This window comes from Toxotes jaculatrix, chromosome 8 (genome assembly GCF_017976425.1).
Source record: "Toxotes jaculatrix isolate fToxJac2 chromosome 8, fToxJac2.pri, whole genome shotgun sequence".
NCBI lineage: Eukaryota > Metazoa > Chordata > Actinopteri > Toxotidae > Toxotes > Toxotes jaculatrix.
In genome coordinates, this window is record NC_054401.1 from 20,794,978 (window position 1) to 20,810,019 (window position 15,042).

General features: G+C 39.3%; 1 protein-coding gene across 2 annotated transcripts in view; it reads left to right on the plus strand.

The window, feature by feature from the left end:
• The window catches only part of LOC121186528 (nuclear factor of activated T-cells, cytoplasmic 1-like), a 59,675-nt gene extending 54,314 nt beyond the window's left edge, over nucleotides 1-5,361 (plus strand). For both annotated transcript variants that reach the window (XM_041045280.1, XM_041045281.1), the window contains exon 10: nucleotides 3,418-5,361. In XM_041045280.1, the coding sequence (XP_040901214.1) occupies nucleotides 3,418-3,473 (56 nt within the window). In that variant the 3' untranslated portion in view covers nucleotides 3,474-5,361. The remainder of the gene's footprint in view (nucleotides 1-3,417) is intronic.
• The last annotated feature ends 9,681 nt before the right edge of the window (nucleotides 5,362-15,042 follow it).

The window sequence follows — 15,042 nt, forward strand, 5'->3', positions numbered from 1 at the left end:
AGTCACGCCCGATGGAGACGGGGGTTTAGCTTTAAGCCACTGCCAAAAACGCTGGTAGGCCCTTCACAAAGGAGCTGAATTGTGCATTGAACTTGTTCGGCACGGCTGGCATCACGGTAAAGCACAGTCATATTTTTGTGTCACTCTCACACTGGCCTGAAATAGATCTCCCTGCCGCCCTGCCCCGAGTATAAGTCCTGACAGGTCTGGACTGTGGTTTACTGATTGCACTGGCACTCCAGCTAATAAAGGATATCACTCTGCTTAACGAAGACTAGCAGGGCAGCTTTTTTTTTTCTTTTTTTTTTTTTCAGCAGGGGAATATTTGGAGCTCAGTTTTCCGCTGTTTTTGTTTATTCATGAGAAGGTACACTCCCAGTAACAGCTTTCCATTATTAACCTGGGAAACTGAAAAAAACCCCCAAAACAAAACAAGTTTCCAATACTGTTGAGAAGAATGCCAGGGTTCATTTATGTCCATATCTGACAATAAACCTGGTACTTGCATCATTACTGTGTAGCATAACATAGCATTCTCTTTTTTTTACAATAGCATATAGAGATTATGAACGTGGAAAATAACTGCCTGGCATGCTTTTTAAAACACTAAAACTAGCTTTACAAGGCCCATTTTGCAGAGGAGATCTTGTACTTATACCACTGCCCATCCACATTATGCGAGGGAATTGAATTTTTAGAGCCAAATTCCACTCTGAACAAAATGTTCCACAGCACGTCTGACTGCCTTCCCTTGTGTTGCATATTTGTGGTTATCTAGTCACTTCATGGAAGGTGAGACAGACTCCAAAAAAAAAAAAAAAAAGAAATGCTATCATGTGGAAGATTTTGACTTAAGAGGAAAAACACAAAAATATGCATAAATATAAATACCTGTTGAAAATTACTTCTAAATCAAATATTTTGAAGTAAAAATTAAGCTAAATACATTTGATGAAGTGTTGTGCAGCTTGTGCACAAAGGCCATTTATTTCCTAGTCACAGTCATTACCTGTGCGCGTGTGTGTTCGTCTGTCTTTCAGATTTCATCAACTGTTCTGTAAAATTTCTCAATTTCCCAGAAGTTGTTGCAACTAAATAGACATAGAGACTAAATGACAAGAGCTACGGCATTAAACAGCTATAAATAGCACCTTGGCGTTGTCTTGTGGTGCAACAGTTGGCCACATCCTGTTTCTGAGATTCTCACATTGCCAGATGAAGATGAAAACACAGGGGCCAGTGTTTTACCTTTCTTCTCTTTATCGCTTAAGAATGGAACAGTATCAAACATGCTAATGGAAAGTATTAGTTGATAAATCAAAATAACACTGCAGTTATTGTGGGTGGAGGAGACGTCACTATTTTTTTTTTTTTTTTTTTTTTTTTTTTTTTTTTTTACAGTGACTGAAATGGAGAAAAGAAGCCACTGCTTTCCCTTTGAGACAAATAACATTTGTTGGGTTTTCCCTTCCCCTCCTGGAGCTGTTTTCTCACCTCAGCTAACAGAAACCAGCCGCAACATTAAAGTTTGATCATTTAATTGTTAGATGTTCTTGCACTTCCTTTATATCCTTCGATGGCAGAGCTAAAAATAACCTCAGCGTGTAAATGCCTGTTTAGCCCGGAGCAGAATAGAGATGAAAACAGCCTGCATTGTTGGCACAGGTTGGATTTTTCCAATGGGAGTTCCTCCTGTTTAGGGAGGTGAGTCCCAACCAACCTGTTTGTGTGTGTGTGTGTGTATGTGTGTGTGTGTGTGCGTGGGTGGGTATTTGACTCCATATAGTAAGCAGGGCATGCTATTATGGATGTGTGTCCTATTTCTTTAAAAAGTGCAATCTTTTTATTTATTTACATGTTTATTTTTGTCTCCATTTTAGGTAATAACTGTACATGTTGGTGTGGTGTTTCTACACTTCACTTCCCATAGTTCAGTTCATGTGGCATCAGTGCCGCTGTGGGACAAGAAAAAGTAGAAAACATGATTTCTTTTTTTTTTTTTTTCTTTTTTCATATTTCATCAACATCATGCTGCAGCCATTCAATGTGTCATTGGTTTGGTATTAAAAAGACTCCATCTTGTTTTCTCTGAACGTGCTTCACCGTTCACCAAACAGTATCTAATGATAACAAAGTGCATGCCCACTTTGAACCTCAAGAGTGGGTGGACTTCCTGTCTCGGCTCCTTACCGCGGATGGTGTTTTCACCAGACTCTTTCTCTCCCTGTCTGCATCAATCTGCTTTATCACTGCAAGCTCCATAACTGAGGAGCGTCTTGTTTGTGTTTAAGCTACAGGGGCTCGGGGTCCTCGCCATCTTCACAGTCACTTCCCTCTGTTTTGCCAAAGAACACAGAGCAGATAAAGGCAGGGGACAGATCTGACTGTGGGAAAGGCGCGGGCACAGGAACTAGTGTAGGAAAGACAAGACGATGGCTAAAAAACAGGGATGGGTGTATGTGGCCGATATCACTTTTAAAGCCTAGTAATGACATTGATATGTTTGGATTGTGGCTGCTGATACCCAGTATTTTTCAGCTTGACCATATCTATGCCAAGTATTCACTGGAGTGTTGCCCACATGTGAAACTATCTATTGAGGCTGCGAGCGCTAAAGAGTTACATCTTCTTCAGTTAATGTTTTAACTGTTTTTGATTAAGAAAAATAAATGCCACGTTTGATGTGACATCAGAAAAATAATTAGCAACAAAACATGACTGAGGCATTAGATACTCACTTTTTAACTAATCTCATTTGTCTTCTCTGCACGTTCGCCCCTGGACACTGGGCAAAAATTAGTTGGAGAGGCCCTATAAATCCCACTGTGCAATATGCATATGAGTGCTTGAGAACTACCTGGTTTCTACCAGATTTCATACATGGTAATTTGATTTAACACATTTATTTAGAAATAGGCAACATACAAGCACAAAAGTAAGAAATAATAAAACCAGATATAGACATGATATGACTTGAGAGAAGCTCAGTTAAGATTAGGCCATAAATCAGGGCCTTTATCATGTAATCTGTTGTACTTTTGTGTTGCATGCTCCTTCAGTTAGAGGGGAACTCTAGTGATTTGCACTTGTATAAAGTTGAGGGGGACTTGTGAGAGACAGATTTAAGAGCATGGTCAAAATTGAAGCAGTAAAGGCTAATGCATCGGGACCTTTAGTCCCTAGTATGCTTCACCAAAAACCCTGGATCCTGCACTTCCTATCATGCACTCCCAGACCTCTCTGGAGTCCAGGAGCTTTGGGGCAAACACCAAAACACCCTTCCTATCACATGTGTTGTGTCTGTAAACCTCTAGGCCGCCTCTCTATGGTAAATGAAATATCGTTTGATTGATCTCAATTGTTATTCAGTGTGACTGGTTAATAATGATCCGCAGCGTCTCTCTTTTGTTTCCACAGTTAACGAGATCATCAGGAACGACCTCTCCAGCATTTCCGTGCATACTCATGCATAGACATCCAGAGGTCTTCTGCAGCAGCAGCAGCAGCAGCACACACACTCAAACAGCAGCACTGTTAACAGGAAGAGGACAAAAAAAAACAAAAAAAACATAGAGATCCAGATTATGAAGAATACATTTTTGACCAGGATCTCCCACTGGACCATTGTTGTCATCAGCTCCTCCTCACTCAGAGACTGGCTGCAGATTCACATTGACAATCACTGGCGAGCTCCATTTGAATAAACAGATGAATGTTATATTTACAAAAAAGGGAAGTGATATCAGGGGCAGAGTATACGACTACACTTGCCTTAATAATTCACAGCAGGTGTTCTTTAGTGGACCAAACAGCTCAATGAGACTGAACTACTCTCCTGTCGCTGACAAATGACAATCTTCTTCATTTCGAGCCTGATCTGTATGTTAATGCATGGACAAACGTGATTCATCACTTCGGTTCATCTGTTTGTGCAGTCAGTCCGCTATACGACCGAATCTGTGCCTTACAACAGTGATATTGACAGCAAACAACAACAGCAGCAGCAGCAGCAGTCACACAAATGCAAATGGTTCACGGTGACCCAAAGTGGAAGTTTTTATATGACATTTTTGTATCATTTCAATGATTTGTTTACAGTGAAACAGAATAAAAGGCTAGAAAATACGTAGGGAGTATGTGAATTGTAGAATTGTATTTTTTTTCCCTTGCTTCCTTATTATTCCGTCGCTCATTTATACTGAATGTTATTGTATGATATTCTTTTGTATAAACATGTATTTGAAAATATGTATGCCTTATGCTTTTATCGTGCGGTTTGCTATTTAGCTTCCCCCTTTTTTTTCCATTTGTCTTCCCCTGATATGATTTGTACCATTTCTACTACCCTGCATTATGCTTCTCACCTTAGTGCCTATTTTTTAATCATCCTGTCCCGGTCTTCCAGTCCTCCACCCAGATCATGACATAATGATGCACAGACAATCAGAGAAATATACAATACATATCCTATGACAACAGTCCCTGGTTGCAGGGGCTTATAAAGGCAGGTAGCAGAGTCCCCCTCCCCCTATCCCATCCCACCCCTCAGCTATAAGATAGTACAACAATGGTATGCTTACCTGCTGAATTTAAATGAGGATACTCCAGGACAATACACGTTTGTCTGTTACTTCTTGCACTGCAGGTTTGCATGTAAATAGGCACAGGAATATAATAAGTGCACCACAGGCTCAGTTTTTACTTGTCATCTGGGTGATTCCACGGAAGAGTTGGCAGGACTGTTACTACTTACAGCTGGCAATAATTGATCTGATTAAACCAAAGGATTTTATCTTTGGTGAAATTATTGTCCAAGTTTTCTTTTTCTATCAGATACTTTAGCGTAGAATGGTTCCCTATACAAAAACATACAAAAAACAAAAGAAAACAAAAAAAAAAAAAAACCAAAAACATTATGCACTTTACCGTAGATACAGAGCAGGTTTTCCTGCCTCCAGACCAAATATTTGTACATTGATTTCCACTGTCATGTCATAAACGTACAGTACCTACATCAGCTCTTCTTTCACACTGCTGCAGTCTTTTCAATGTCATCTGTCTTTTAGAGCATGCATACCGTACTAATGTTGGGGATCATTTAGCTCACAGTTGCTTCCAGTATAGCTTCCTAATACATTTTTGGACATATAGTATAATAGCATGACTAAACTGTATGAATAAGGTTTCTATTTTGTGCCTTACTCTCTTTCTTGGCTACAAGGTCATTGCAACTCTATAATGCTTTTCTGTGTAGGCACAAGGTGGAACATATTTCTCTTTAATATGAAATATTTATGAAAAATGAAACGTGTTTTAAGTGCATTTAATGTGTTCTCAACAATTAATTAATAAATGGCATAATGGTGACCATATGTATCAAAAGTCCTCAGTTATTTTATGTTACACTTACATTTTCAATCAAGGACATTACTGATTCTGTGAGAAAATTTGCTTTATTTTTTTCATTCATTTTTTAAGAATTTTTTTCTTTTGCAATTTTGGTTGTACAGTAGCTACTGATGTGTCCACAATTTTTTTTTTTTTTTTGTTATCTGTAAGATTTAGGTTCTTGTTTTTAGCCCAAACAAACTTACATTTCTATTATTGGAAATTGGAAATGTGCGCATCACTATCTTTATTCCAACTGATTTTAGCAAGTATTGAGATTTACATCTTTCTCATTTAAAGTAAAACTAACATTTTGACTTTATTTTTATTTTTTACGGTGGAGAATTATTATGTTTTGTATCACAAAAGATTGAATTAGATAATATATTCTGTCTCTCTTCTCTCCCCACAGTTCATGCTGATAGAATTCTTTGACTGTTTCATGCATGGCCCATATGGCTATGCTTAGTTTTAAGGCTTTCTCTCTAACCTGGCTGTGCCATTTTCTTGTGTTATACAGCCTGACCTTAATAAACCTCAGACTGTTCCAACCTGAACCTATATCCCTAATAAAACCTGAAATGGAGACAGTTGGACATTGACAAGAGCAAGGTGCAAAAACAAAAGTCAGTTTTCAAATAATTTTTCAGTCTATTGTTTTACTTTATTATTAACTTAGAGTGAATTCTAGAAAACAGGTTGAAGGTAGAAACAGTTTTACATATTACAAATTTTCCATATGTCACTGCCAGCAGTAAATCAGTCAGCAGATGGTATTTGGTCATGTTTCCACTTTTGCTTCAAACTGAAATGCAAACAACCTCACACTACTTTATCAGGATAAAATGCGATGAGCTGCTGCTGATATGCAAAGTACAAGCAGAGGCCTGTGTGTTTTCCGGTGAGTATTGTTAGTGGTGGGTAGTTATGACTGAAACAGCTCTTCGCCATGGGAGCTGTGCCATGCTCCTGTGTACCACCTGCCAGTCCTCCAGACTTTTTCCATCCACCAAAGTTATGAAGCGCCCATCCCCATAGTGACAGAAGGCAGGCCTAGGCGGTGCTCCCCTGTACGACCGTGGTGAGCCCGAAATAGCCCCGCTATTTACAGATGCAGCCACGCCCCTTTTTCCTGGCACCCTGTTCTTCTTACCTTAGTCTTCCTCTGGCAGCACCGTACCCTTTGACACAGAGGAGAGATGACGCCGGGCCATGGTTTCCAAAGCAGCAGTCAAATGGGGACACGAACTAAAGGAGTGGAATATCCATGATCTGAACACAAACACAGCCTCACAGAGTATTGATACTTGTCAAAAGACTAGCATCACTGTTATTTTGTTTTTGTTTTGTTTTTGTCAATGTTCACAAGTACAGAACCCACAGTAGTTTTAAAAAAAGATATTTAGCAGCATTCAAGCACTTTGCACTGTTGTGTTATATATTTTTTAAAATAAAAAATATAATCTTATATAAATTATTAATAATCTTTATCTCATAAGAGTAAAAACTACATTTTTTAAATAAAGCACTCCACAGAATGAATTTGATGAACAAAAAAAGTTCAGCATTTTACTAAATGTATTTATTTCTTTCCATTTACTAAATATGAAGCTATGACCAGCAACTGGCAGCTTGTGATTGTACAGGTGTTATGTGCAACATTTTTTTCTTAGTCAGGCGATGTAATGTACATGGTATGTGATGTGTTCATTAGTGCGCTTTAGAGGTGCAGGTATTGATTTTCTCATCTGTCAGCAAGAATGAAAATAAGTGTATTTGAAAGCTTGAATGATTGCCTTAGAGTTTAAAACAGGATTCAGACACTGACAGCTTTGGTCTGTGGGTTTGGGTTTCATAGAAAATGATCATATGATGTGCTTATGTGGCTTACACAATTTGTTGGAAACTATACGGCATCAGTGAGTCACATGGATCTTTGCGTTCTCATTTTAAGACTGATAGTCACAGCATAGCTCTGAGGCAGCATTTGTATTTCGTTTTATTTCACTTCTTACCGGATAGCGATTTAGGAAAAATAGTCATGATGACTTTTCTTCTTTATCATCAGAGATTTGTTGGTAGCATCTTTGGCTTTAGCTGCTGATATAGTATGCAAATGATTTCTTTATTATCTGCAAGATCTGTGTTCTTCCCAGAACTCAAACAAACAGATACATCTCCTGCTGGAAATTTGGTGTGTGCGTCTAACTTCCTTTTTCCATGATTTCAATGATTTTGCAAAGGAAAGATTTTTAAATCCGGATCTTAAAGAGAAAAATGTCAAAAACAAGGGTTTCTAGAATGTATTTACTATAATAGATATAATAAGTAAATTAATAATTACATTTTTTTAAATATTTGTATAATTCATACAATTATGACATTAGATGCAGATGTACACTGGCTCTAGTGATTGCTTGACCAACTGATCCACTGATGATCTGGCAGATAGATTGACTGAGTGACTCTGCCACTTGATGTCCAAAGCATCCCCACAGTGAAGGCAACAGCACAGACAAGCAGAGAGTCAGGCCCTGATCATAAGGCCTGGAGCGCGTGCCATTATCTCCCTGGGGTCCACATGCACACAGCACCTGGCAGAGGGCACAACTTAGAAGTTTCATTGTACAGATTTATGGCATCTTTATGGCCTCGCTTCCTCCCCAGTTGTATTCCCACAGAGCCCTTGATTTGGGCTTTTATAAAGTCAGTACATAGGCACAGTGCTGGAGCTCCTGCTCTTGTCTCTCATCGGCCATCTGCAGGCAGTAAATCCTCAGTATACCTCTGTTATGAAGGGCATGTTGAGAGAACCACGGGGGTGGCTTTAAGAGATGCTTTAAGAGATAATTGCTTGACCATACTAAGGCACCTTTGATAGTCGCGTCCCATAAGCCAGTTCTACATTTGATCTTTTTTGGTCCCTTGAGTCAAATTTAGTGATTTTTTTTTTTTTTTTTATTATTCAGAAACACATGTCAGATGCCTATAAACAGATCGTCTTATCAGTTACCTTTAGGATGATAAAGGAAGATGATGAAGACCATGTGTGTGTGTGGATTTAAGCATGTGTTTACATGTGTGTTTTTAATCTGCTTAGGGTGGGGCTGCCGGAGCTCCACAGGTGTACACAGACCCTTTCATGGGACTGCTCACATGTGACAGCACCAGGCAGCAGATGATCCGCCAACATGCTGACATGGTCACATCGTTGCTGACACACAGACAAATCACCTTTTTAAAAGACACTTTAAGAGACGCTTAGAAAGGCAACCAGATGGGGCCTGGAAAATCTTGTGCCGTCTTTTATTCTCCATCTGCAATCATTCAGCTTGATTCACTCTTTCTTTTGTGATGCGTGAAATGTTGTGCAAGGATTTATAAAATTTAGCGGCTGGACAGATGTTTGAGCTTGAGAAATGTGAAAAGTGAGAATTATCTTTAAGTGTGTGTTTATACGATCACAACACGTGAGTTCTCTATTCTCCACATCAAAGTCAGTGTATTCAATAGCCCTTTCTAGTTCGCCCTGGGAGCTCTACTTCTTCTTGGAAAAAAAAAAAACTCCAAGACATCCCCTGCAATCATTCTTCCATTGTTTGCTGTAAATGTTTCTGTACATATGCAGAATGTTTATGTTGAAGTACGTTGCAGCGCACATTAGGGATGCTCTTAATGGGCTACAGTAAAAGCCCTTGCTAGTCAAGAGTTCAGGCAGGTGCAGACTCTTACAGTAGATAAAGGAGCCTGGCACTGGAGATGAGTTCACGACAATCACTGTGAGGCTTTTAGACGCCTTCTCCAAGCTCAATCTTCATTTCCCCTGACACTGATTTTGCAATAAGGATCCGGAGAAAAGGGGAATGTCCATCTATTCATTTTAATGATCCCTCATTATTGACTGCTGGCAGGGAGGGGGCGGGCAAAGGTAATGATTCTTTGTCTTTGCTAGCCAATCACTCCTCTTAAAGGAATAAGATTCTAAATAAGGCCACTAATGGATGCCCAGTGTGACCTAAAGCTGACCCCACATGCAACCCATGCAAACTGACTTCCCGACATGAAGGAGTGAGTGTTTTCTGCTTTAGTTATGCCCCCTTTTGTTTTTTAACCAAGCTGGTTATGAATTGTCCTAATAGAAGGAGGAAGTGTGATCACAAATGTCAAACCACAAATTCCACGTGTTCTGTAAATATTGATTTTTAAAAAAGCAGAAGACAGCATGTTACTGAAACTAAGATCTTGGTTGTTTTTTAACTTTGAGTCCTTATTGCAGGGGCTACAGTTTGAATCTGGCCCGGGCCCTTTGCGGTATGTCATCCCTCCTTTCTCCTCTACGTTTCCTGTCTCTCTCTATTCTCACTGTCAATAAAGCAAAAATGCCCCCCCCCAAAAAACTTAAAAAACTAGTTCTGCATTTTGAAAAATACAGCTTATTTGCTCCCTTGCAGAGAGTTGGATGAGAAGATCAATACCACTCTCATGTCTGTACATTAAATATGAAGCTACAGCCAGCAGACTGTTAGCTTAGCTGAACACTAAGACTGGAAACAGAGAAACAGCTGGCCTGGCTCTGTCCAAAGACAACAAAAATCACCTGCCCTCTTCTAAAGCTCAGTAGTTAGCAGGTTTTATCTTGTTTGTTCAATCTGCAGGGATAAAAAATTCAATGTTGTGCTTTTACAGGTGTCAGATGCTGGGCATTTCACTTCATGGAGTCATCACCGGTTGCAAGACAACTGATGCTGATGTCTATTTTCAATGCAAAGTAGCAGCCGAAAAGTTGCTTAACGATGCCAGATGACACTCGATGTGTGCCGACCCAATTTGCAAATGAGTGACGCAAAGAAGTAACCACCATATTTACATGAATCCAAAATTTTAAAATTAAAAAAGGAGTCAAACTAAACCTGACTGTAACTATCTTCATCCTTAGCTATTACCACATCAACATGTATCTAAATCTACCTCTAATTTCAAAAACTGTTAATGTAGGCTGAGAGGATCCAAATATAGGAATGAACTCACTCCGGTAAACTCTGTGTTTTGGAAAAATTTATATAGTCAATTAAAATTAAAACAAAGTCAAATCGGACATACAATGAGAATCAGTGGAACATTCACAGCTCATACAGGCTTTTGTCAAGCTGTTGATTGGCGGATTGAACGTGCTGCGGACCTCCCCCACTTATTGAACATGGTCAGTCCAGGAGACTACAGCTACATTCACTGAAAAATATTAACAACTCTCCACATGGGAGGTGAGTTAAAGTCTGACCAACAGATTGGTCAACTTCTGTCTTTTTCTTTTGAAAAACATTGCTGAAGGGGTCACAAAGTCCGACGAGAAAATTGCTAAATTGGCGACACTGCTGGCAAACTCACAGTACTGACAAGACTCTGCATGACCAAGAAATACCAGCTAGCCCGATTTTGTCCGACAGTAATGAAAACAACACACAAGCCTACGTCTCGTTACGTCTCGAAAATTGCAGGAAGTCAGTTGCTTCCAACCAAGAAATAGTATGGCACACAACCGCCCCATGAAACCACAACTTGTTGTTTTTGCACTTTGGATTTTGTTTGGTTTTAAGATTAAACAAATGAGATATATAACAAATGCTGGTAGATGCCTGGCAGGTCATATATAAAAGCACTTTCTAGGAGACATGGTTGGATTTATTTATTTTTAATCCAGACATTTTCTCTGCTCCGACTGCATTTCTATCACATACTGATTTAGATGCCTTTGGCAAATAACTCTAAAAGGACTTACAAGCAAGTGATCTTACATTCTAGAGCTCCAGATAACATTGAGGTATTTCTCTTTTCTTACTGCAGTGTAGGCATCCTGATTTATATAAAATCTAACCGAGTGTGAACTGCACAAGAAGCACCATGGCTGAATATTTATCCCTTTACTTTAATGTTAATATTCGTGTGTGTGTGTGCATCTCAGCCAGTCTTAGCTGTCATCAGTCTGTCAAGGTAATGAACCCTACTTTACTGCAGCCTCCAACAGCTCTTTAAGGCATACTTCACACCACTGAAGAAATACACTCAGGTATCAGTTGTTCTGCCTAGATGGTCTGCTGGATGATGGGTGGGCGGGGGATGTTATTAGGCGCATTCATCTACAAGGCTCCCCAAGCCATACTATACTGAAACTGACCACAAGACAACCCTATCGTCCTCAAAGATTACCTGTCTCCTGCCTTGTATATGAATGTTTTATCATAAAAGCTTTTCTTTTTTGCTAAGTGCCTCCTTGAGTGTTTGCTTTTAACTTTTGATTACCTTATGTCTTGTTGTGAAGAAGCAAAAAGAAAAAGGTCCGGCCCATTTGAATATAATGGACTTAACGGGAAAGGTAGACTCTGTTGCTTTGTTGAAAGGATAGAGAGCAGTGGTGTAATCCGCCACGATGGGTGAGAAACAGTTTGGACCAAGTGGTAATTTCAGTGCCTTGGGGTGAGCAGAGTTTTTATCTTGACATTGTCAAACTGGGCCAAGCAGGTGGAGAGAGTCAAGGGAGAAAACAGACATGACACAATCATATACATAAAACGGCATGGCAGGGTTTGTATGGGATCCATATGTTTCTGTCTTTGAGGAAATATAAGATGTCATGCATTACAGTGTAAAAAGACTCATTTAAGACCATTAAAAACAGCCCAATTCAACTTATCTGTGTTTGATGTGGTGGATCACATCTCATTTGGCTCTTTTTATATATGATAGCTGAGTTTTTCTTTTATAAAGTCTTGAGTCATTTAGAAGAAAAAATATTTTTCTCTCTTTTGGTCTAGACACTGAGGTTTCCAGAACTTAGCCCCCCCCCCCCCCCCCCCTCCCAGATTTTACCAGACGTCGCGTTGTGAGAGGGGAATGGTCGATTGCATAACGGCAGGCGAGACGTGATCGTTCCTGGCCTTCTCACAAAATTCAATCATTCTCTGCATACTCCAATCCCATGACGGCCCATTAAAGAGCAGCACGGGCTAGGATTTCCCCTCATGTGTTTTAAATTGAAATTACGGTCACAAAGTCTGCCATATGCATGAATCGAGGAAGACAAGGAGCTTGGGGAAAAGGAGATATCAAAATAGTTGGAGTGGAGGAGAGAAAGAGAGAGGCAGGCAGAACGATAAGGAAGAGTGCACTCACCCACTTTCTCTCATTATGTTACTTGTGTCATCCTGCCACCCACATTCATACTGGGCAGACTGTCCACCTGTCTGAATCTCAGTGCATTCTGATTTTCACACTTAAAGGGACCTTTCCACATTTTTTAGACAATTTCATGCAAATGTATTAAAATTTAAAAAAGGACCTAGTCTTAAATGTTTCCCCATTCACAGATATTAAACTAATGCTAAAATCATTCCAAACAGGTCTGTGGCTTTTAAAGTCAGCACACCGTAAGTCATAGAAACTACAGGAAGAGATAAGGAGAAGAGGCGAAGTATGAGAGATGATGATGATGACCCCAGATGTTCTCTGAGGAACCACTGGGATCTGAATCAGACTCTGACTGGCCATGAGTTCCTCATTCCTATTTGTCCCCGTGGACTGGAGATAAATACACACACACACACAAACACACACACACACACACACACACACACACACACACACACACACACTCACACACACACACACACACACACGTGCAAACACACACATACCTACATGGATAAGACATATTCTCTCTCTGATTTAGTGTGAGGAGGATATGATGCAGATGACTACGGTGACCTGGGCAAACACCCCAGAGAGATGCATCACTCCTCCACCTTTAAGTGAGGTTGAGCAATATTTTTGAACTTGGGAATAAAGGAGTATGATGGCAGGATGAAAGAGGGCAGAGAAGTTTATATTCATGCTCATGGTTTCATTGAAAAACTGGGTGTGAAATCTTGTGTAATTCAAAGGGCACAAAGCTTGAGTTATTTTGTGCTGCAGATCAAAACTGTAGCTGCATTTGAATCTTGAAGTTTGGCTGCAGCTGAGAGACACCCAGTGGTAATTTTTTTAATCGTACAGTGACATCTAGTGTTGGTTTTGAAGATGTGCAGGCAGCCACTACTAAACATTTGAACCAACATTTGCTTCTTTGCAATAAACTGTTGAAAAAGAGTGTAAATGGGTAGTAAATTAGCTTACCAATACACCAGTATTTCATGACAAATTGTTATGCATTGGAAATTATTATTACTGTGTTTTTGTTTGTTTATTTTTTTAGTGGAAAACTGGAAGAGTACAGTATATTTTCAGATATTTTAAAGCAACATTACCCTCTTCATCTTGTTTTATTTACAATTACGCACTGACAACATAAGAAGTATGTTGGGATCAGCCACTGTCATCACAGTCCATGTTTAAGAGTAGGCTAAAAACCTTCCTCTTTGATTAAGCGTATAGTGCACATAGAGCTCCTCTCTCTCGCTATCTGTTCTCATTCATATCCCATTAATACATGTTACTAACTCAACTTCTTCCTTTTCCGTAGTTTTGTGCTTTCTCTCCCCTCTTCTCTTCTGCTGTCGCTCTCTGCAGGTTCATCTGCCCTCAGAGCTGTAAAATCTGGATCTGCTGCTGTGGATCTACTGCCCCCATCACTGGTCTCATTAATTAGTGGTGCAGGGCGTAGCACCGCACACTATTGTTATTCTCGTTTTTCTTACACCTAGAATTTCGGTTCGTAACTCGTCCCACACCGTTGAGCGCACACCAACAATTATACATCAAAACATGCGGCTCCATTGGACTCGGTGTGATTGTATAAAGTTTTCCAGAATATAATTTTTTATATTAACTATATTAATTGAATATTAATTCCAGAAATACTGCGAAAAATTTCTCAAAGGCAAAACATCAGCATACAAGAAAACAAGAGAAAACAAAGTCCTGTGAGGATTCCAGTGTCCTGACATGGTGCAGGCACATTAGATCCATTCATAGGATCAGACAAATTATTACTGTGATTAGCAGTGATAACAGGAGTCATACTAACTGCAGTAAAAATCAAATATAAAATAGTGCGATAAAAGAGACAAATGTAAACATGTTATTATATGTTAGAAAAAACTATAAATCTGTGGCTGTAAACATGGGGACGGGGCCCATAAGGGGACCTTAGCCATGTGTTTAATGCAAGCAATTGTTTTGTTATTTTTATAGTGTTGATATTGTTATTTTGTTATATTGTTGTATTTATAAACTGTTATTGTTTCTGAACAAAAAAAACTTAACAAAAATCTTAACTGAAAAAGTCAAATTTAAATTTTGACTTAAAAAGTATTTTTTATTTGCCTAAAATCTTTGTCCTGTGTTTTATTATGATCATAATCATGATCAACTAATTGAAAATCATTCAATGATCATGAAAAATCAATTTTTCAATTTTTCAAGTTTGCATAGTACATTCACCTCATAAATTATGACGCATTGCTCCGCCCTACACAAAAGTAGATAAGCTGCTTTTCTGAGTAAAAAAGTATTGATATTGGTACTGGTATCAGCAGCACTGGCCCTGTATTTACTTGGTATGGGATCATACCAAATTTTGCAGTATCGCACACCCCTGTTGATGACATTATGGTCTGGCCAATCATTAGCCAATCAGAGATGACAACCCACCTGGTTGTTGGA